Source organism: Pseudophryne corroboree, chromosome 9, assembly GCF_028390025.1.
Source record: "Pseudophryne corroboree isolate aPseCor3 chromosome 9, aPseCor3.hap2, whole genome shotgun sequence".
Taxonomy (NCBI): Eukaryota; Metazoa; Chordata; class Amphibia; order Anura; family Myobatrachidae; genus Pseudophryne; species Pseudophryne corroboree.
The window spans coordinates 262,432,229-262,455,980 of NC_086452.1; the positions used below are offsets into that span (position 1 = coordinate 262,432,229).

General features: G+C 47.1%; 1 protein-coding gene across 1 annotated transcript in view; it reads left to right on the top strand.

Moving 5' to 3' along the window:
• LOC134957979 (coiled-coil domain-containing protein 190-like) overlaps window positions 1-16,706 on the top strand; it is a 68,877-nt gene extending 52,171 nt beyond the window's left edge. Inside the window, exon 4 of the mRNA XM_063940264.1 lies at window positions 15,389-16,706. Within this exon, the coding sequence (XP_063796334.1) occupies window positions 15,389-16,016 (628 nt within the window). The 3' untranslated portion in view covers window positions 16,017-16,706. The remainder of the gene's footprint in view (window positions 1-15,388) is intronic.
• The last annotated feature ends 7,046 nt before the right edge of the window (window positions 16,707-23,752 follow it).

Below are 23,752 nucleotides of genomic sequence, written 5' to 3' on the forward strand. Positions count from 1 at the left end.
GGACGCCCAGCACAGGGCTAGTCCGCCTCGCATGTCTGGCTCTGCACACCCCGCACAGGTACAAAAGCATTGCATGGCGGCAATGCTTTTGTACCTGAAGAGTAGCTCCCTACCAGCGCAGCTCCTGCGCACTGGCATGGAGCTACCCGTCGCTCTCCGGATCGCAGGGGCTGCGTGTGACATCACTCAGCCGCTGCAGCCCACTCCCCGCATGGTCCGGGCATGCCTGCGTTGCCTGGACCACGCCCCCAAAACAACGGGCCAACGCCGCCGGCCTGCCCCCTCTGTCAATCAGGCAGAGGCGATCGCTGAGCTGAGATGCCGATCGCATCTCTGGCATGTGCCGGTGCACTGTGGCGCCTGTGCATGCACAGTTCAGACCCGATCGCTGCTGTGTAAAGACGCACAGCAGCGATCAGGTCTAAATGTGCACTGCAGGTGTGGCAGATATAACATGTGCAGAGAGAGTTAGATTTGGGCGGGTTATTTTGTTTCTGTGCAGGGTAAATACTGGCTGCTTTATTTTTACACTGCAATTTAGATTTCAGTTTGAACACGCCCCACCCAATTCTAACTCTCTCTGCGCATGTTATATCTGCTCGCCCCCCCCTGCCCTGCAGTGCACATGATTTTGCCCACTAGCTAACAAATTTGCTGCTGCGATCAGATCTGAATTAGGCCCATGGGGGGTTATTCCGAGTTGATCGCTAGATAAAAATGTTTGCAGCGCAGCGATTAAGTGAAAAAGCGGAACTTCTGCGCATGTGTATGCTGAGCAATGCGCATGCGCGACGTACTTTCACAACGGGCGATGCCGTTTTACACAAGGTCTAGCGAAGCTTTTCAGTCGCACTGCTGGCCGCAGTGTGATTGACATGAAGTGGGCGTTTCTGGGTGTCAACTGACCGTTTTCAGGGAGTGTTCGGGAAAAATGCAGGCGTGGCTGGGCGAACGCAGGGCGCGTTCGTTACGTCAAAACAGGAACTAAATAGTCTGAAGTGTTCGCAAGCGCTGAGTAGGTCTGAAGCTACTCTGAAACTGCACAAAATTATTTTGTAGCCGCTCTGTGATCCTTTCGTTCGCACTTCTGCTAAGCTAAAATGCACTCCCAGTGGGAGGCGGCATAGCGTTTGAAACGACTGCTAAAAACTGCTAGCGAGCGATCAACTTGGAATGACCCCCATAGTCAGTGGAGCAGTAATTAGTTGCCCTGCATATTGAGCCCAACTTTTTTTTCTAAATGGTTTTTGCAGCCATTGAAGTTATTGAATTATAGTAACATAGTAATTGAGGTTGAAAAGAGGCAATTTGCCCATCGTGTTCAACCTGTATTAAGTAGTGATTAATCTACATACCCGCTGAATAATGTTTTAAGACTAGTTAACTACTATAACTCATATAACCCCTGGATTAACCATGTTGATATTTTAAATATTATAACTAGAGATGTGCACCGGAAATTTTTCGGGTATTGTGTTTTGGTTTTGGATTCGGTTCCACGGCCGTGTTTTGGATTCGGACGCGTTTTGGCAAAACCTCCCTGAAAATTTTTTGTCGGATTCTGGTGTGTTTTGGATTCGGGTGTTTTTTTAAGAAAAACCCTCAAAAACAGCTTAAATCATAGAATTTGGGGGGTCATTTTGATCCCATAGTATTATTAACCTCAATAACCATAATTTACACATTTCCAGTCTATTCTGAACACCTCACAATATTATTTTTAGTCCTAAAATTTGCACCGAAGTCGCTGGATGACTAAGCTAAGCGACCCAAGTGGGCGGCACAAACACCTGGCCCATCTAGGAATGGCACTGCAGTGTCAGACAGGATGGCACTTAAAAAATTAGCCCCAAATATCACATGATGCAGAGATAAATAATAAATAAAAGAGGTGCAAGATGGAATTGTCCTTGGGCCCTCCCACCCACCCTTATGTTGTATAAACAGGACATGCACACTTTAACAAACCCATCATTTCAACCACAGGGTCTGCCACACGACTGTGGCTGAAATGACTGGTTGGTTTGGGCCCCCACCAAAAAAGAAGCAATCAATCTCTCCTTGTACAAACTGGCTCTACAGAGGCAAGATGTCCACCTCCTCCTCATTGTCCGATTCATCACCTCTTTCACTGTGTACATCCCCCTCCTCACAGAGTATTATTAATTCGTCCGCACTGGAATCCACCATCTCAGGTCCCTGTGTACTTTCTGGAGGCAACTGCGGGTGAATGTCTCCACGGAGGAATTGATTATAATTCATTTTGATGAACATTATCTTCTCCACATTTTCTGGAAGTAACCTCCTACGCCGATTGCTGACAAGGTGACCGGCTGCACTAAACACTCTTTCTGAGTACACACTGGAGGGGAGGCATCTTAGGTAAAATAAAGCAAGTTTGTGCAAGGGCCTCCAAATTGCCTCTTTTTCCTCCCAGTATACGTACGGACTGTCTGACGTGCCTACTTGAATGCGGTCACTCATATAATCCTCCACCATTCTTTCAATGGTGACAGAATCATATGCAGTGACAGTAGATGACATATCAGTAATCGTTGGCAGGTCCTTCAGTCCGGACCAGATGTCAGCACTCGCTCCAGACTGCCCTGCATCACCGCCAGCGGGTGGGCTCGGAATTCTTAGCCCTTTCCTCGCAGCCCCAGTTGCGGGAGAATGTGAAGGAGGAGCTGTTGACGGGTCACGTTCTGCTTGACTTGACAAGTGTCTCACCAGCAGGTCTTTGAACATGTGCAGACTTGTGTCTGCCGGAAAGAGAGATACAACGTAGGCTTTAAACCTAGGATCGAGCACGGTGGCCAAAATGTAGTGCTCTGATTTCAACAGATTGACCACCCGTGAATCCTGGTTAAGCGAATTAAGGGCTCCATCCACAAGTCCCACATGCCTAGCGGAATCGCTCCATTTTAGCTCCTCCTTCAATCTCTCCAGCTGCTTCTGCAAAAGCCTGATGAGGGGAATGACCTGACTCAGGCTGGCAGTGTCTGAACTGACTTCACGTGTGGCAAGTTCAAAGGGTTGCAGAACCTTGCACAACGTTGAAATCATTCTCCACTGCGCTTGAGTCAGGTGCATTCCCCCTCCTTTGCCTATATCGTAGGCAGATGTATAGGCCTAAATGGCCTTTTGCTGCTCCTCCATCCTCTGAAGCATATAGAGGGTTGAATTCCACCTCGTTACCACCTCTTGCTTCAGATGATGGCGGGGCAGGTTCAGGAGTGTTTGCTGGTACTCCAGTCTTCGGCACGCGGTGGCTGAATGCCAAAAGTGGCCCGCAATTCTTCGGGCCACCGACAGCATCTCTTGCACGCCCCTGTCATTTTTTTAAAAATTCTGCACCACCAAATTCAATGTATGTGCAAAACATGGGATATGCTGGAATTTGCCCACATGTAATGCACGCACAATATTGGTGATGTTGTCCGATGTCACAAATCCCCAGGAGAGTCCAATTGGGGTAAGCCATTCTGCGATGATGTTCCTCAGTTTCCGTAAGAAGTTGTCAGCTGTGTGCCTCTTATGGAAAGCGGTGATACAAAGCGTAGCCTGCCTAGGAACGAGTTGGCGTTTGCGAGATGCTGCAACTGGTGCCGTCGCTGCTGTTCTTGCTGCGGGAGGCAATACATCTACCCAGTGGGCTGTCACAGTCATATAGTCCTGAGTCTGCCCTGCTCCACTTGTCCACATGCCCGTGGTTAAGTGGACATTGGGTACAACTGCATTTTTTAGGACACTGGTGACTCTTTTTCTGACGTCTGTGTACATTCTCGGTATCGCCTGCCTAGAGAAGTGGAACCCAGATGGTATTTGGTACCGGGGACACAGTACCTCAAGCAATTCTCTAATTCCCTGTGAATTAACGGTGGATACCGGACACAGGTTTAACACCAACGCAGCTGCCAAGACCTGAGTAATCCGCTTTGCAGCAGGATGACTGCTGTGATATTTCATCTTCCTCGCAAAGGACTGTTGGACAGTCAATTGCTTACTGGAAGTAGTACAAGTGGTCTTCCGACTTCCCCTCTGGGATGACGATCGACTCCCAGCAGCAACAACAGCAGCGCCAGCAGCGGTAGGCATTACACTCAAGGATCCATCGGAGGAATCCCAGTCAGGAGAGGACTCGTCAGACTTGCCAGTGACATGGCCTGCAGGACTATTGGCGTTCCTGTCTAAGGAGGAAATTGACACTGAGGGAGTTGGTGGTGTGGTTTGCAGGAGCTTGGGTACAAGAGGAAGGGAATTAGTTGTCAGTGGACTGCTTCCGCTGTCACCCAAAGTTTTTGAACTTGTCAATGACTTCTGATGAATGCGCTCCAGGTGACGTATAAGGGAGGATGTTCCTAGGTGGTTAACGTCCTTACCCCTACTTATTACAGCTTGACAAAGGCAACACACGGCTTGACACCTGTTGTCCGCATTTCTGTTAAAATAATTCCCCACCGAAGAGGTGATTTTTTTTTGTAATTTGACCAGGCATGTCAATGGCCATATTCATCCCACGGACAACAGGTGTCTCCCCGGGTGCCTGACTTAAACAAACCACCTCACCATCAGAATCCTCCTTGTCAATTTCCTCCTCAGCGCCAGCAACACCCATATGCTCATCCTGGTGTACTTCAACAGTGACATCTTCAATTTGACTATCAGGAACTGGACTGTGGGTGCTCCTTCCAGCACTTGAAGGGGGCGTGCAAATGGTGGAAGGCGCCACCTCTTCCCGTCCAGTGTTGGGAGGGTCAGGCATCGCAACCGACACAATTGGACTCTCCTTGGGGATTTGTGATTTAGAAGAACGCACAGTTCTTTGCTGTGCTTTTGCCATCTTAATTCTTTTCAGTTTTCTAGCGGGAGGATGAGTGCTTCCATCCTCATGTGAAGCTGAACCACTAGCCATGAACATAGGCCAGGGCCTCAGCCGTTCCTTGCCACTCCGTGTTGTAAATGGCATATTGGCAAGTTTACGCTTCTCCTCAGACACTTTTAATTTAGATTTTTGGGTCATTTTACTGAACTTTAGTTTTTTGGATTTTACATGCTCTCTACTATGACATTGGGCATCGGCCTTGGCAGACTATGTTGATGGCATTTCATCGTCTCGGCCATGACTAGTGGCAGCAGCTTCAGCACGAGGTGGAAGTGGATCTTGATCTTTCCTTATTTTACCCTCCACATTTTTGTTCTCCATTTTTTAATGTGTGGAATTATATGCCAGTAATAATAAGATTTTACTCACCGGTAAATCTATTTCTCGTAGTCCGTAGTGGATGCTGGGGACTCCGTAAGGACCATGGGGAATAGACGGGCTCCGCAGGAGACTGGGCACTCTAAAGAAAGATTTAGTACTACCTGGTGTGCACTGGCTCCTCCCTCTATGCCCCTCCTCCAGACCTCAGTTAAGGAAACTGTGCCCGGAAGAGCTGACATTACAAGGAAAGGATTTTGGAATCCAGGGTAAGACTCATACCAGCCACACCAATCACACCGTATAACTCGTGATAAACTTACCCAGTTAACAGTATGAACAACAAACAAGCATCACTCAACTGATGCCACATAACATAACCCTTTAGTAAGCAATAACTATATACACGTATTGAAGAAAGTCCGCACTTGGGACGGGCGCCCAGCATCCACTACGGACTACGAGAAATAGATTTACCGGTGAGTAAAATCTTATTTTCTCTAACGTCCTAGTGGATGCTGGGGACTCTGTAAGGACCATGGGGATTATACCAAAGCTCCCAAACGGGCGGGAGAGTGCGGATGACTCTGCAGCACCGAATGGGCAAACTCAAGGTCCTCCTCAGCCAGGGTATCAAACTTGTAGAACTTTTCAAATGTGTTTGAACCCGACCAAGTAGCAGCTCGGCAAAGCTGTAATGCCGAGACCCCTCGGGCAGCCGCCCAAGAAGAGCCCACCTTTCTCGTGGAATGGGCTTTCACTGATTTTGGATGCGGCAACCCAGCCGCAGAATGAGCCTGCTGAATCGTGCCACAGATCCAGCGAGCAATAGTTTGCTTTGAAGCAGGAGCACCCAGCTTGTTGGATGCATACAGGACAAACAGCGAGTCAGTCTTCCTGACTCCAGCCGTTCTGGTCACATAAATCTTCAAAGCCCGGACTACGTCAAGCAACTTGGAATCCTCCAAGTCACCAGTAGCCGCAGGCACCACAATAGGTTGGTTCAAATGAAAGGATGACACCACCTTTGGCAGAAATTGCGGACGAGTCCGCAATTCTGCCCTATCCATATGGAAAACCAGATAGGGGCTTTTACATGACAAAGCCGCCAATTCTGACACACGCCTAGCCGAAGCTAAGGCCAACAGCATGACCACATTCCACGTGAGATACTTTAGCTCCACGGTTTTAAGTGGCTCACACCAGTGGGATTTCAGGAAACTCAACACCACGTTAAGATCCCAAGGTGCCACTGGTGGCACAAAAGGGGGCTGAATATGCAGCACTCCCTTAACAAACGTCTGAACCTCAGGCAGTGAAGCCAGTTCTTTTTGGAAGAAAATGGATAGGGCCAAAATCTGGACCTTTATGGACCCTAATTTCAGGCCCATAGTCACTCCTGACTGTAGGAAGTGCAGGAATCGACCCAGCTGGAATTCCTCTGTAGGGGCCTTCCTGGCCTCACACCAAGCAACATATTTTCGCCATATACGGTGATAATGCTTTGCTGTCACATCCTTCCTAGCCTTTATCAGCATAGGAATAACTTCATCCGGAATGCCTTTTTCCGCTAGGATCCGGCGTTCAACCGCCATGCCGTCAAACGCAGCCGCGGTAAGTCTTGGAACAGACAGGGCCCTTGTTGTAACAGGTCCTGTCTGAGAGGCAGAGGCCACGGGTCCTCTGTGAGCATTTCTTGCAATTCCGGGTACCAAGTCCTTCTTGGCCAATCCGGAACAATGAGTATTGTTCTCACTCCTCTTTTTCTTACAATTCTCAGCACCTTTGGTATGAGAGGAAGAGGAGGAAACACATAGACCGACTGGAACACCCACGGTGTTACTAGTGCGTCCACAGCTATCGCCTGGGGGTCCCTTGACCTGGCGCAATATCTTTTTAGCTTTTTGTTGAGACAGGACGCCATCATGTCCACCTGTGGCAGTTCCCATCGATTTGCAATCTGCGTGAAGACTTCTTGATGAAGTCCCCACTCTCCCAGGTGGAGGTCGTGCCTGCTGAGGAAGTCTGCTTCCCAGTTGTCCACTCCCGGAATGAACACTGCTGACAGTGCTAGTACGTGATTCTCCGCCCAACGAAGAATCCTGGTGGCTTCTGCCATTGCCACCCTGCTTCTTGTGCCGCCCTGGCGGTTTACATGGGCCACTGCCGTGATGTTGTCTGACTGAATCAGCACTGGTTGGTTTTGAAGCAGAGGCTCCCCTTGACTCAGGGCATTGTATACGGCCCTTAGTTCCAGGATATTGATGTGCAGACAAGTCTCCTGACTTGACCACAGCCCCTGGAAGTTTCTGCCTTGAGTGACTGCCCCCCATCCTCGGAGGCTTGCATCCGTGGTCACCAGGACCCAGTCCTGTATGCCGAACCTGCGGCCCTCGAGGAGGTGAGCACTTTGCAGCCACCACAGAAGAGACACCCTGGCCCTGGGGGACAGGGTGATCAGCCGATGCATCTGAAGATGCGATCCGGACCACTTGTCCAACAGATCCCACTGAAAAATCCTCGCATGGAACCTGACGAAGGGAATGGCTTCGTATGACGCCACCATCTTTCCCAGGACACGCGTGCAGTGATGCACCGATACCTGTTTTGGTTTTAGGAGGCCTCTGACCAGAGTCACGAGCTCCTGAGCCTTCTCCTCCGGGAGAAACACCCTTTTCTGGTTTGTGTCCAGAATCATGCCCAGGAAGGGCAGACGCGTCGTAGGAATCAGCTGCGACTTTGGAATATTCAGAATCCAGCTGTGCTGTTGCAACACTTCCTGAGAGAGTGCTACGCTGATCAGCAACCGCTCACTGGACCTCGCCTTTATGAGGAGATCGTCCAAGTATGGGATAATTGTAACCCCTTGCTTCCGAAGGAGCACCATCATTTCCGCCATCACCTTGGTAAATATTCTCGGTGCCGTGGACAGGCCAAACGGCAACGTCTGGAATTGGTAATGACAGTCCTGTACCACAAACCTGAGGTACTCCTGATGAGGTGGATAAATGGGGACATGCAAGTACGCATCCTTGATGTCCAGAGACACCATAAAATCCCCCTCTTCCAGGCTTGCAATGACCGCTCTGAGCGATTCCATTTTGAACTTGAATCTTTTCAGATAAATGTTCAGGGATTTTAAATTCAATATGGGTCTGACCGAACCGTCCGGTTTCGGTACCACAAACATTGTGGAATAGTATCCTCTTCCTTGTTGAAGGAGGGGAACCTTTACCACAACCTGCTGGAGATATAACTTGTGAATTGCCGCTAACACTACTTCCCTTTCTATAGGGGAAGCTGGCAGGGCCGATTTGAGGTAACGGTGAGGGGGCATCACTTCGAATTCCAGCTTGTATCCCTGAGACACAATCTGTATAGCCCAGGGATCCACCTGTGAGCGAACCCACTTGTGGCTGAAATTTCGAAGACGCGCCCCCACCGCTCCTGGCTCCTGTGGAGCCCCAGCGTCATGCGGTGGATTTAGTGGAATCCGGGGAGGACTTCTGTTCCTGGGAACTAGCTGTGTTGTGCAGCTCCTTTCCTCTACCCCTGCCTCTGGCCAGAAAGGACGCACCTCTGACCTTCTTGCTTCTCTGTGATCAAAAGGACTGCATTTGGTAATACGGTGCTTTCATAGGCTGTGAGGGAATATATGGCAAAAAGTTTGACTTCCCAGCCGTAGCTGTGGAAACTAGGTCCGAGAGACCGTCCCCAAACAATTCCTCACCCTTGTAAGGTAAAACCTCCATGTGCTTTTTGGAGTCGGCATCACCTGTCCATTGCCGAGTCCACAGGACCCTTCTGGCAGAAATTGACATTGCATTTATTCTAGAGCCCAGTAGGCAAATGTCCCTCTGGGCATCCCTCATATATAGGACAGCGTCTTTTATATGCCCCATGGTCAATAAAATGGTATCCTTGTCTAAGATATCCATTTCCTCAGACAGATTATCTGTCCATGCTGCCACAGCACTACACATCCAGGCCGACGCAATAGCCGGCCTCAGTATAGTACCTGAGTTTGCATAAACAGACTTCAGGATACTTTCCTGCTTCCTATCTGCAGGATCATTTAGGGCGGCCGTATCCTGTGACGGCAGGGCCACCTTTTTAGATAAGCGTGTCAGAGCTTTATCTACCCTAGGGGAGGATTCCCAGCGCATCCTGTCCGTTGGCGGGAAAGGGTACGCCATAAGTAACCTTTTGGAAATCAGCACTTTCTTATCGGGGGAATCCCATGCTTTTTCACATAATTCATTTAACTCATGTGAAGGGGGAAAAGTCACCTCTTGCTTTTTCTCCCCATACATATATACCCTTTTGTCAGGGACAGGGTTTTCCTGCGGTATGTGCAATACATCCTTCATTGCTATAATCATGTATCGGATGGCTTTAGTCATTTTAGGCTGCAACTTTGCCTCATCGTCATCGACTCTGGAGTCAGAATCCGTGTCGACATCTGTGTCAACCAACTGGGATAGTGAGCGCTTTTGAGACCCTGACGGCCTCTGAGCTGCAGAATCAGACACGGGTTGAGACCCTGACTGATTATCCAACCTTTTATGCAAGGAGCTTACATTATCATTTAACACCTTCCACATATCCATCCAATCAGGTGTCGGCGCCGTCGGCGGCGACACCACAGTCACTTGCACTTGTTCTGCCTCCACGTAACCGTCCTCGTCAAACATGTCAACACAAACGTACCGACACACCGCACACACACAGGGAATGCTCTAATCGAGGACAGGACCCCACAAGGCCTTTCGGGGAGACAGAGAGAGAGTATGCCAGTACACACCCCAGCGCTATATAACCCAGGGATTACACAGTAACTTAGTGTTTACCCAGTAGCTGCTGTTTATGATAATTTTGCGCCTAAATTTATGTGCCCCCCCTCTCTTTTTACCCTTTTTCTACCTTGATACTGCAGGGGAGAGCCTGGGGAGCTTCCTCTCAGCGGAGCTGTGAAGAGAAAATGGCGCTGGTTAGTGCTGAGGAAGAAGTACCCGCCCCCTCAGTGGCGGGCTTCAGTCCCGGGTCTGTGTAATAAAATGGCGGGGGCTCGTACATATATACAGTGCCCAGCTGTATATATGTGTCTTTTTGCCAAGAGGTATCCTAATTGCTGCCCAGGGCGCCCCCCCCTGCGCCCTGCACCCTACAGTGACCGGAGTGTGTGGGTAGTGTGGGCGCAATGGCGCACAGCTGCAATGCTGTGCGCTACCTCATGTGAAGACAGGAGTCTTCTGCCGCCGATTTCGATGTCTTCTTGCTTCTGCCGGCTTCTGACTTCTGGCTCTGCGAGGGGGACGGCGGCGCGGCTCCGGGAACGGACGACAAGGTCAGGTCCTGTGTTCGATCCCTCTGGAGCTAATGGTGTCCAGTAGCCTAAGAAGCGCAACCTAGCCGCAGTTAGTAGGTTTGCTTCTCTCCCCTCAGTCCCACGTAGCAGAGAGTCTGTTGCCAGCAGAAGCTCTCTAAAAATAAAAAAACCTAACTAAAATACTTTCTTATTAGCAAGCTCAGGAGAGCTCTCTAAAAGCACCCAGCTCTGGCCGGGCACAGATTCTAACTGGAGGAGGGGCATAGAGGGAGGAGCCAGTGCACACCAGGTAGTACTAAATCTTTCTTTAGAGTACCCAGTCTCCTGCGGAGCCCGTCTATTCCCCATGGTCCTTACGGAGTCCCCAGCATCCACTAGGACGTTAGAGAAATATCAATAGCAATGGCCTACTGCACTGTACTATATATGTATACTGTTGGTCACCAAAATCCTGCACTGTAATACTATATATACTGCTCACAAAAATGCAGCACAGATATGGAATGGATACTTGCAGTGACACAGAGCTGCGAGATACAGCAATGGCCTACTGTACACAACGATATACTGTTGGGTCACCAAAATGCTGCACTGTAATACTATATATACTGCTCACAAAAATGCTGCACAGATGTGGAATGGATACTTGCAGTGACACAGAGCTGCAAGATACAGCAATGGCCTACTGTACACAACTATATATACTGTTGGGTCACCAAAATGCTGCACTGTAATACTATATATACTGCTCACAAAAATTCTGCACAGATATGGAATGGATAATTGCAGTGACACAGAGCTGCAAGATACAGCAATGGCCTACTGTACACAACTATATACTGTTGGGTCACCAAAATGCTGCACTGTAATACTATATATACTGCTCACAAAAATGCTGCACAGATATGGAATGGATACTTGCAGTGACACAGAGCTGCAAGATACAGCAATGGCCTACTGTACACAACTATATATACTGTTGGGTCACCAAAATGCTGCACTGTAATACTATATATACTGCTCACAAAAATGCTGCACAGATATGGAATGGATACTTGCAGTGACAAAGAGCTGCAAGATACAGCAATGGCCTACTGTACTGTATTACTATAAGTATCAGAGTCGGCCATAGACATAGGCAAACTAGGCAATAGCCTAGGGCATTTGATATGCCTAGGGGCATCAGCAGCTTCTGATATGCGGCATGCCTATATTCTGTATGTAGCCTTTCATATGCAGATACTGCCACAGTCTCCCACAGTATATAGGCATGCTGCATATCAGTTTAATCAGCAGAAGCTGCTTGTGCATCCTAGCCACATAGCAATGCAAATAATATGCATTTTCATTAAAAAAAAAGGTGCCCGACGTTAGCATTGATGCAAGATTTGTGAGGACACATCTGTATCCAAGCAGAGGCAGAGGTCACAGTGTTATTGGAAGTGTGAGTGCTGTGTGTATGTGAGTGGGTTGGTTGTGCAGTAGTGTTCGGAATATGTGTAAGGAGCATTATGTGTGTCATGTAAAAATGCATTAATAATGTGCAACATATGTGTAAAGGGCCACTATGTGTGTCATTATGTGTATAAGGGTATCAATAATGTGCAGCATATGTGTAACAGGGTACTACTGTATGTGTGTCATTATGTGTATAGGGGCACTATTAATGTGCAGCAAATGTGTAGGGGGCACTATGTGTGTCATTATGTGTATAAGGGCATTAATAATGTGCGGCATATGTGTAAGGGACATTATGTGTAAAAGGGCATTAATAAAGGTTGTCATAATGTGTAAGGTGCATTATGTTTATAAGGACATTAATGTGTCTCATATGTGTAAGGGGCATTACTGTGTGGAATTGTGTATAAATGCATTACTAATGTGTGGCATTATGTGTATAAGGTGCTCTACTATGTGGCGTTGCATATAGAAAGGGCACTACTGTGTCACCTAATGTGAATAAAGAGCAATATGGTGTGGTGTAATGTGAATAAGGAGCAATTCAGTGTGATGTAATGTGAATAAGGGGCTCTACTGTGAGGATTAACGTTTATAAGGTAAAGTGATACTACTGTGGGATGTAATATGAATTATGGACACTATCGCAAAATAAAATGTGAATAAAGTTGCAGTACTGTGTGGCGTAATTGGAATTTGGGTTGCTATTGTGTGGCCATGCCCCTTCCCAGCAAGAAGATGCCCCTTTTTGGGCTGTGCGCCAAATGTGCGAACTGTTCCTATTTAAAATATAGGGGGTACAAGGACTGCTAGGTGTGAGGGGTGATGGTGCTGGGAAAGAGGTGCAAGGTCAGAGGCAGAACCAGCGGTGGTGCTACGGGGCACCAGCCAAAATCCTACCTAGGGCATCATATTGGTTAGGGCCGCCTCTGATAAGTATAATTATATACTGGTGGTCCCCAGTCCCCACAATAAAGCACACTGAGCACAGATATTTGCAGCACACTGAGCACAGATATGGAGCGTTTTCAGGCAGAGAACGTAGATATTTTCAGCACACTGAGCACAGATATTTGTAGCACACTGAGCACAGATTACGGAGCTTTTCAGGGAGAGAATGCAGCCACGTCCTCTCCGTTCAATCTCCAATGCACGAGTGAAAATGGCGGCGACGTGCGGCTCTTTATACAGAATACGAATCTCACGAGAATCCGACAGCGGGATGATGACGTTTGGGCGCGTTCGGGTTAACCGAGTAAGGCGGGAAGATCCGAGGCTGCCTCGGAACCGTGTAAAATGGGTGAAGTTAGGGGGGGTTCGGATCTCGGAGAACCGAACCCGCTCATCTCTAATTATAACCTTGGATATAATTTTCATTCAGAAATTTATCCATTCCTTTTTTAAATTCATTTACAGAGTCCGCCATTACGACCTTCCCTGGCAGGGAATTCCTAATTGCCCTAACAGTTAAGAACCCTTTCCTCCATCGCGTTCGGAACTTTCTCTCCTCCAGCCGCAGCGAGTGCCCACATGTCCTAAACTGTGTTCTTTTAATAAATAATTCCTCTGATAACTCTTTGAGATGTCCCTTTACATATTTGAAGATATTACTAATATCCCCCCTTAGACGCCTCTTTTCTAGTGTATACATATTCAACCTATTAAGCCTTTCCTCATAATCCAGTCCCTCTAGGCCTTTAATCAATTTAGTAGCTTGCCTTTGAACCCTTTCGAGTTCACCGATATCTTTTTTTATACAGTGGTGCCCAAAACTGAACACAATATTCCAGGTGCAGACGTACCAATGCTTTATACAGCGGCAGGATTACATCCGAGTCCCTTGACTCAATTCCCCGTTTTATGCACGCTAGCATCTTACTTGCCTTCTTTACTGCTCTTTGACATTGTGTACGGTTATTAAGTCTATTATCAATGAGTACCCCCAAATATTTTTCCAAATCTGTTTTACCTAGTTGTTCCCCATTTAATATGTAGGATGCAAGTTTGTTTTTAGTCCCGAAATGCATAACCTTGCATTTGTCTGTATTGAACCTCATTTTCCATTTAGACGCTCAGAGTTCAAGTTTAGATAGATCATTCTGCAAAGACTCCACATCCAATTCCGAGTTAATTACCTTACACAGTTTAGTATCATCTGCAAAGATTGACACTGTGCTTTCCAGGCCTATTTCTAGGTCATTGATAAATATGTTGAACAGTAGTGGACCGAGTACGGACCCTTGTGGTATTCCGCTGACTACGTGGGGACCAGGTTGAGGACTTCCCGTTGACCACTACTCGCTGTACCCTGCTATCCAACCAGTTACTTATCCATGTGCAAATAGTTATTCCTAGGCCAAGCTCCTTTAATATGATGATCAGTCTCCTTTGAGGCACTGTATCGAATGCTTTTGCAAAATCTAGGAAGACAATATCCACTGCTTTTCCCCAACATCCACTGCTTTTCCCACAACATCCACTGCTTTTAATTATGGTTACTATGGTGGTCATTTCGAGTTGATCGCTAGCTGAAAATGTTTGCTGCGCTGCGATTAAGTAAAAAAACAGCACTTCTGCGCATGCGTATGCGGCGCAGTGCGCACACGCGACGTACTTTCACAACGGCCAATGTATTTTTACACAAGGTCTAGCGAAGCTTTTCAGTTGCAATGGCCGCTGCAGTGTGATTGACATGAAGTGGGCGTTTCTGTGTGTCAACTGACCGTTTTCAGGGAGTGCTCAAAAAAACGCAGGCATGCCAGGAAAAACGCAGGCATGGCTGGCCGAACGCAGGGCGTGTTTGTGACGTCAAATCCGGAACTGCACAGTCTGAAGTGATTGCAAGCACTGAGTAGGTCTGGAACTACTCTAAAACTGCACTTTTTTTTTTTTTAGCCGCTCTGCGATCCTTTCGTTTGCACACTGCTAAGCTAAAATACACTCTTAGAGGGCGGCGGCTAAGCCTTTGCACGACTGCTAAAAACTGCTAGCGAGCGATCAACTCGCAATGACCCCCAATGTCCTCTGTAAAGACATACAATATATAAGTCAGGTGTCAATTCTTCAACATCTAGAACAATGACTATTACAAATCCTATGGCCCAAATAAATACAGTTTAACATATTCATTCAAATATGCCCTGAACTTATGATAACCCTGGTATAACAGTGAAAGCATCAGGGGTTCCACTTCCTTATCAGGCTTGTGAAACAGGGTATGCTTATGCTATGTTTTGTTATGTAACTAAATTAACAAAGGGCAGTAATAAAGAGCACTTGAAGGTCTTGGAGAAAATTTCTATCTAGATATACAGATATAGCTATAGATATATATATTATATATTTATATTCGGTATATAATTCAAAATTAAAATCTGCTGCTGTTGTTTTGCCTTAAGTACAAGAAGAAACCAACCAGTATCTTCTCCAGAGATACCTGTTGTGGCATCTGGTTCATCTATGACTCTTCAAATGCGTATCAATGACTTCATGGATGGTGTTGGCAACAGAAAAGGGAAGACGGAGTCTCTGTCTGTACAAAGAAATGGTGCTGAACCCTCACTTTCTGGTCCCAATATGATAGATGCTAAGGTATCTGCTGGCAGGAGATTGAGCATTTCTTCAGTGACTGACGACACAACCTCCAAGAATGATGTGCGAGCCAAATCATCTGGACTTCAACCCGATACAAGCGATAAAACGTTTGGCTCAACCAGAAAGTCTGTAACAGAAGATACGCCTTCAAAACAAGCACTTGTAAGCCTACAGTTTGTGAGGCAAAGGCGCAGTTCTCTTTTCAAGGAAAAGCCAATTTTTGATGAGGAAATCTATGCTCCAGATGGTGCACTCCGCACCCTGCACACAATGCCTGATTTTATGGATTCCCTGGAGGAAGCCAAAAGTGCAAGATATATTCGGCATAAAATCAAACCTGAAGCAGAAAAAGAACTGAGTCTTGGTGAAATATTCCAAAAAGATAATACTGAGGACTTACCTAAAGACGAAATGAGTGAAATTGTAATTTAACCATTAGAGTGAATGAACCAGTGACTAAAAAAGCTTTAATAATAATCCAATTTAAAATAAATCTCATGATTTTGCCTCTCATACATACATATATAGTTCTAATCTGGATGTCCTGTCTATAGAATTGGTTCATTTTATACAGCATTGTGAACCAAAAAAAAAAAAAAAACAGTGATTTTTATATACATCAGTATCCTCGAGCCAAAACAATGCCCCATTCAGGGCCAGATTCTCAATGAGGCAGATAGATCTACAGCACCTGGCCTCCAGACAGAAATAGGCCCATCCTTATGACTACATCATATTAATCAGCAGCCCAGCTGGCCACATAAAAAAATCATTACATTTTCTACTTTTATATATTGAGGGGGACATTGGCGCTGATAATGAAAGGGGTCTACACATATCACTGGCCATGCCCACACATCACTGGTCACGCATCCTCTGTGTCTCACAATAGGCCCCTGAACATTCTCAGTCCTAGGCCCATGTTGCCCTTAATACGGCTCTTGTCCCATTGTGTTTCTCAAACCACAAAAACATGTGTCTTACTCTATAAACAGCAAAGTAGAGGTATGCATATTCTCCACATGCTTTATGTCCTGAGTGTAAATACATTTCTTGCATAGGTCTGCACCTTATTTGACGATGTACTGTACAATTAAATTGAATAAATGGAACTGCACAGATGAGCTGGTCTTTTTGTAGATATGTATCCTATGCTTGCTGGATCTTCATGTACATAAAACCTAAAACAGCAGTATTAATTATTACCCCTTTCGGATGTAACCCCGGTTTTAACCCAACTTAGACCCTGGACACAGAACACAGGTTGAAGCTGGTGTTTCAGTACTTAAACCCATTCACAGCTGGGTGATGGATCTGGGTTAGTGCCCCAGGGTCGTCATCCTTAACACCGGACCCTGGTCTTCCAGTAACCCGGGTCTTACGTCATTCATACCCCTTTCACACCACACAAATAACCCGATATATTGCTGGGTCAACGTGTGTCGAGATGCGTTGTGAAAGGGGTATGTTCCAAATTCAACCCAGGAATAAAGCAGGGTTATTCCCGGGTTATTACTGTGTCAGCAGCGGTGTGGACAGGTTACCCCGGTCTATGCGTTCACACTGTGGAGGAGGTGGCGTGGAGATGATCTCATCTCCAAGCGCTGCCTCCACACCCGCCCCTGATGGCGTCAGTGCCACCTTCGCACCCATCCCCCGTTGGCAACCCAACCTGGCATATTGCCATGTTGTGTTGGCAGCCTGAAAGGGGTCTCATGGTGGGTCGCACCAGGGTAGAACCCATGTACAATTCCCGAGCGTGACCCGCTTTTGCGATGTGAAAGCAGTATCAGTGGACACTTGGAGGTGATGTCATGTAAATGGGGTTTAGGAGGGAACCGCACCAGTCCAAAAGGATTTTTTTGAACAATTAGTGGCCTCTGAAAAACTGAATTTAAATAGAATTCCTTCTATATATGGCAACCATAGATGTTGTAAGGATTTATCCCAATATCATATAATGTTGCTTTCAGTGGTGCTCCCTAGAGTCAAAGAGTATCAAGTACAAAAGGGACCAAAAAAAAGAAATTTGGCAAAAAAACTCTTTTGTGGGAGCACTCTAATTCAATACCTCTGAATTAGAGTGCTCCCACAAAAGAGTCTTTTTTCCAAATTTTTTTTTTTTGGTCCTTTTTGTAGGTGATGTCATGTACAAGCGCTACTGTGGCTGCCAATTAACACCTTTTAGGCATGACCCAGGTCATCAAGACCTGGTTTGTAGCTTTCAAACATAAGGCAGGGCACTGACCTGGGTTGCAAGTCCTGGGAATAAACCTGGCTGAATGCAGGTTTCAAACCTTGGACTGTCAGCCCAGGTCTGACCCATTCAAGCATACTGTAAGCAGGACCCGGGTTGACTCATCATGCCCCAGCAAATTCCTTTTTTTCGCTGATGTCTTAAAGGGATATTAATGTTTACTTCTTTTTCTTTCCCTTATACTGACAAGAGTCATATATCTTTAGGTGCATGCCAAAACTGAATAATACATTTCCTTTACATAGAATGTTACTGGCACCCAGCGCCATAATAGGGCAACCTAAACACATGATTCCATGACGTCACACCTAGGGGAAAGGGCCACTAGCTCTAGGAAGCATTACAGGTAGCAGGATGGATGCTGCTCTGCAGTAGTGCTACTGGCTGCAGGGTGCCGTTCCAAGCAACCTGTAAGCCACATGCAGATGTTGTGGAGCAACAACAGTGCTGCCCCCAGGGTCCTGTTTGATGGCATGGCTCACACACCTCTAGGCATTGCACAGTGGTTGTATTTTGGGAATCGTTTCCCAGTAGATTGTATTAGTACTGCTTTCCAAGGGGATGTAGTGAATATACCGTCTGTCGGGATCCCAGGCATTCAGGATCCCGATGCCAGAAGAATCCCGACAGCCGACTACTCCCTGATATGACCACTCTGGTGGTGGGTCCACACTACCACACAAGGGAGATTGGAACTTGTTGCAAGCAAAGTTCCACACCAGGCCCGAAGTGTGATGAGTGCAGCGAGCACCGGAGAACGAGGTAACCAGCCGACTACGGGGGAGAATACCTGCTAAAGGTCAGTGAGTGTTAGGGACCGAAGTCAGCTAGTGCCCCACCGCTCACCTGGATGCAGCCCCAGCCGCCAAAACATACACGGGACCCCCCCCCCCCTCCCCCGCAGCTTATTCTGCTGTACTTTACTTATATTAAAAAAAACACTCAAAAAAGAGCTTTTAAACATTTTTGCACTAACAATTTTATTTTTTACAGGTATTGCATGTATAGTTTCTATAGTTTTTATATATACATTAAGCGCTCCTGACCTTGATCACTACAATTAACCCTTTACTAAAGGAGTTGCTATACATAAGAAACACTACTAGCGCGGTTTAATTCCTTATGATAACAGGATCCTGACAGCCGGCATCCCATCAGCCGGGATATCATACTGAACCCCTTGCCAAAGTATACACTACACATTCAGAAATGTGTTCCTTCATATGAACATTCTTAAGGTCAAGTGTAATGTGTCCTGACTTATAAGGCAAGGAGTAAACATTTGTGCAATTTCTGATAGTCATTCTGTACATTTGTCAAATATATCTAACATTTCAACATAGTTGTAAGTTTACAAGATGTGGTGCACAAGAGACATTTCTAACCACTGACCTCAGAACTAGTGGTAGATTTCTAATAGCTCTTGAGTCTTAACCATTTGTCTGGCATGGTCGCATCAGATGCGACCATACCTGCAAGTGCTTTATCTGACCTGGTCGCACAGGATGCGACCAGTCAGATAAACTGTTAGCAGCGGCAGGGAAGATAAACTTCCCTCCGCTGCTGCGGTCAGGTGGACAGGAAGGTCCCTCTGCCTCCCTGCACTTTCCCCTACTGATTGCCGAGCTGCCGATCACTGCTAATCGGTCAGCATGGCAGGAAACCCCCACCGCCCGTCCAGCGGCTGCAGACAATAGCAGCCGCTAGGGAAGTGTAAATTAACCTGGAGGCTGTCCCGGCTTTGAAAATGAAAGACACGATGGTCGCAATGTTTCCGATGGTCACGATCAATGGCCCTCATTCCGAGTTGCTCGCTCGGTAAAAATCTTCGCATCGCAGCGATTTTCCGCTTAATGCGCATGCGCAATGTCCGCACTGCGACTGCGCCAAGTAAATTTACTATGCACTTAGTAATTTTACTCACGGCTTTTTCATCGTTCTGGCGATCGTAATGTGATTGACAGGAAATGGGTGTTACTGGGCGGAAACAGGCCGTTTTATGGGCGTGTGGGAAAAAACGCTACCGTTTCCGGAAAAAACGCAGGAGTGGCCGGAGAAACGGAGGAGTGTCTGGGCGAACGCTGGGTGTGTTTGTGACGTCAAACCAGGAACGACAAGCACTGAACTGATCGCAGATGCCGAGTAAGTCTGAAGCTACTCAGAAACTGCTACGAGGTGTGTAATCGCAATATTGCGATTACTTCGTTCGCAATTTTAAGATGCTAAGATTCACTCCCAGTAGGCGGCGGCTTAGCGTGAGCAACTCTGCTAAAATCGCCTTGCGAGCGAACAACTCGGAATGAGGGCCAATGTTTTGATGTTTGGGAAAAAAATATTAACAAAAAAAAAAATCTAAAATATATATAGATTTTTTTTAACTAAAATCATTTTAGATAGGGTTAAATTCATGTTCTTCACCTAATTGACTCATAAAAAAAACCCGACAATTTCAGAGCATTTTTTTGGGGGGGGAAATCGTCAGTTAAGTGGTTAAGGGGGGTACACACGGAGAGATCCATGCTTAAATTCTAAGCAATCTGACTAGATTGGTTAGAACTTAAGCACGGATCTCTCGTGTGTATTCTTCACAGCGATAGCGCTTCGCTATCGCCGGTGCTAGATTGGCCTGCATGCAGGCTCAATCTAGCACATCGCTCATTTCACTGCTGGGTGAAATGAGCGTGTGTGTCCCCTTGCTCAGCACACATCTCCCTCCACATCTCCCCCTTGTGTACCAGTGACGTGCGGTGAGTTAAACGGCAGGGGAGGCACTGGTCGTATCAACTCCCCTTCCCCCTTCCCCCACTGAAGAAGGGAAGAGGGAAAATAAAAAGTGTGGGACTCCCCCTAGTCACGAAAACCAGCACCAGGCACAACCAGCAAGGGGGGATAATGCCATAGCAGGAGGGACACTCAGTGTGGGGTCCCCCTGCATTCACATTACCCACTCTTAAACTGGTTAGCCCAGGGCTGGAATTCCTCAGAAAGTGGGGACTCTCAAAAAATAAAATGGGGTCCCCCCTCCTGATAGCTCAGTGCTATGCCCTGCACCCCTGGTGGCGGTGGGTGCGGGGGTTCATGGCAGGATAATATTGTTCTTTACAGGTGGCCTATAGGTCCCACCAAGCCTACCCAAGCATGCCGGCACTTGGAGAACCCCAAGTGCCAGCATGCCCGGACATTAAGGGCCCGCTGGCACCCGTAGTCCGCCTGTAAAGAAAATATTAAAATAAAAACACCACACCATATGTTTTAATATTTTATTGTGCTGCACCTTCACCTAGGGGCAGCGGCCTTTCAGCTCTTTTGCATGGCCGCCGCCCATCCTCCTCTGCCGGACTGATGCCGCTGCCTCATGCTGACTTATATAAGTCAGCCAGAGGGGGCGGGGCGATGACGCGAGGAGCCATGATTGGCTCACGTCGGCCATCTTGAATTTCAAAAATTACACTGAGGCGCCATTTTTTAGATGGATACCCGCTGCCGAACTCTGCAAAATGGCTAGCAGGCATAGGATCCACCCAGATCCAGACCTGCCGCCAGCCGCGCTATGTCTGCCAGGTCCCGCCATCACTAACCGATTGTGTCCTGCTGCATACCTCGCCACCCAGCGGATCCAGCAATCGATCCGGGCGGATCCTTCACTGGATCCGCTGGGCCAATCACATCTCCTGGACAGACAGGGGCGTGCTTTCATGTGAGTGAATGCACGCTCCTGTCATTGTGGCACCTGTACTGATGCTGTTTTTACATGCATTTTCAATGGGCTCTTACAGCCCGTAGCTTGGCCTCACCCCTGCCTGCCCCCCACTGGCTGAACTTTACTATTGTCAGTGGGAGGCACCTCTCCTGCTGCCTCCCACCCTGCTATGCTGCTTCACCACCACAGTGGTGATGATTACAATAAAACAAAGAAGATATCTATAACACAGACTGTTTTAAATATCTACTTTGTATTATTTTAATCATTATGATAGGGGAGGCACTGCCTCCCCTGACTGCATGTCCCTGGTGTGTACGACCCTTCACCACTTCCTGGCTGTCTGACAAAGCTGTGGTTCAGATACAATCAAGTATAATGCAGAATCATGCCCAGCATCTATTACTGCCCTGGGGCAAATACAGGTTTTCTAGATGGGGTATTTCAAATGTTACATATTGGAGAAGAAAAACAAAACTTGTTAATAAGCAGACAACAGATATTTTTTCCCATTAAAGTATGAAAATTTCCACTTTGTATTGATACTAATATAAGAACTAAACATTACTTTACAAAGATTTATTTAACTTTGTTTACAGAAAATAGAGAGTGAAGGTCATGGGGGAGTAGCATGTGCACAGGGACTTGCATGGAGAGAGATAAAGGCCCTCATTCCGAGTTGTTCGCTCGCTAGCTACTTTTAGCAGAAATGCAAACGCAAAGCTGTCGCCCTTTGGGAGTGTATCTTAGCATAGCAGAATTGCTAATGAAAGATTAGCAATTCTGCTATTAAGTATTTCCTTGCAGTTTCTGAGTAGCTCCAGACCTACTCCTAGATTGCGATCACCTCAGTCCGTTTAGTTCCTGGTTTGACGTCACAAACACGCCCTGCGTCCGGCCAGCCACTCCTCCGTTTCTCCAGCCAGCCTGCGTTTTTTAGCACACTCCCTGAAAACGGGCAGTTACCTCCCAGAAACACCCACTTCCTGTCAATCACACTACGATCAGCAGAGTGATTGAAAAGCTTTGTTCGCCCGTGAGTAAAATAGCATAGTTTTGTGTAAAATTGCTTAGCGCGTGTGCCCTGCGGTGCATACGCATGCGCAGAACTGACGGATTTTAGCCTATTAGCAATTCTGCTAAAAATAGCAGCGAGCGAACAACTCGGAATGACCACCAAAGTACCAGCCACTCAGCTCAGGGCTGTCTTAACAGCATTGTAAGCTCTTGGCAAAGCAATGCACTGGGGCCCCTAGGCTCCCATTCATTGGAATAATAAAAATAAAATAACACCCCTCCTGCTGTCCCGCACCGTCTCTCCACATGCTTCCATACAGGGAATGGAATACACTTTAATTGGTGAATAGCTCCAGCCAAGGCCGTATTAACACATGGCTGGGACCCTAGGCTTTCAGGTATTTCGGGCACCCTCTAGCACTTCAATCTTTCACACAGTACAGATTATGTGTGTGAAGTTGGGCTTATTCCATCACTTACACTTTCAGTATTCACATAGACACCAATACCCATTTGAAATAAAGTCTGCAGATCTCTGTTCTCACAGTGCTAGTATGCTATAGGGTCTGCTGCCCTCCCCCCCATTGTCAAATAAACCTCAGCTGACTACGAGTGTGCCGTACTATGGCGCAGAGTGCAAAGTGCTTTTAAACATTGTAACCATAGGGTGCAGGTAACAGTGCCTCACCAAAAGGAATTGATGGGCCCCTAGTCCCTGCAGGTCCCTTAGGCTTCAGCCTAGTCAGCCTTATTATAATACAGCCCTGGCTCCAGCCATGCACCAATCAGCATGCTGACAGACAGTCACTGTATGAACGCAGGCTGGGAGGCAGGTAGAGAATGATGCACTCTGATTGTGTGTAATTCACAATCAGCAAGGCTGGGCAGCATTCTCTAATTACCTCCCAAGAAGCTTTGGAAGCACCAGCCCGAAACTGTCCACCCCTGTTCGACAGTGCCAGATTAATGTCCACATGGGCCTGGAGCTGAAATTTATGAAGGGCCTATTATTTGTTGCTGCAGCAGGGCTGGGGACGGGGGGGGGGGGGGGGGTAGGCAGACAGGGTATATGTCATCCCGAGCCCTCCACTCTCAGGGGCCCTCCCCATGCCTGCCGCCAACCACCGACCGGTTGCAGGTATTTTATTTTAAATTATGAAAAGAAGTTCAGCTGTTGGAGTGCCCTGCCCATGT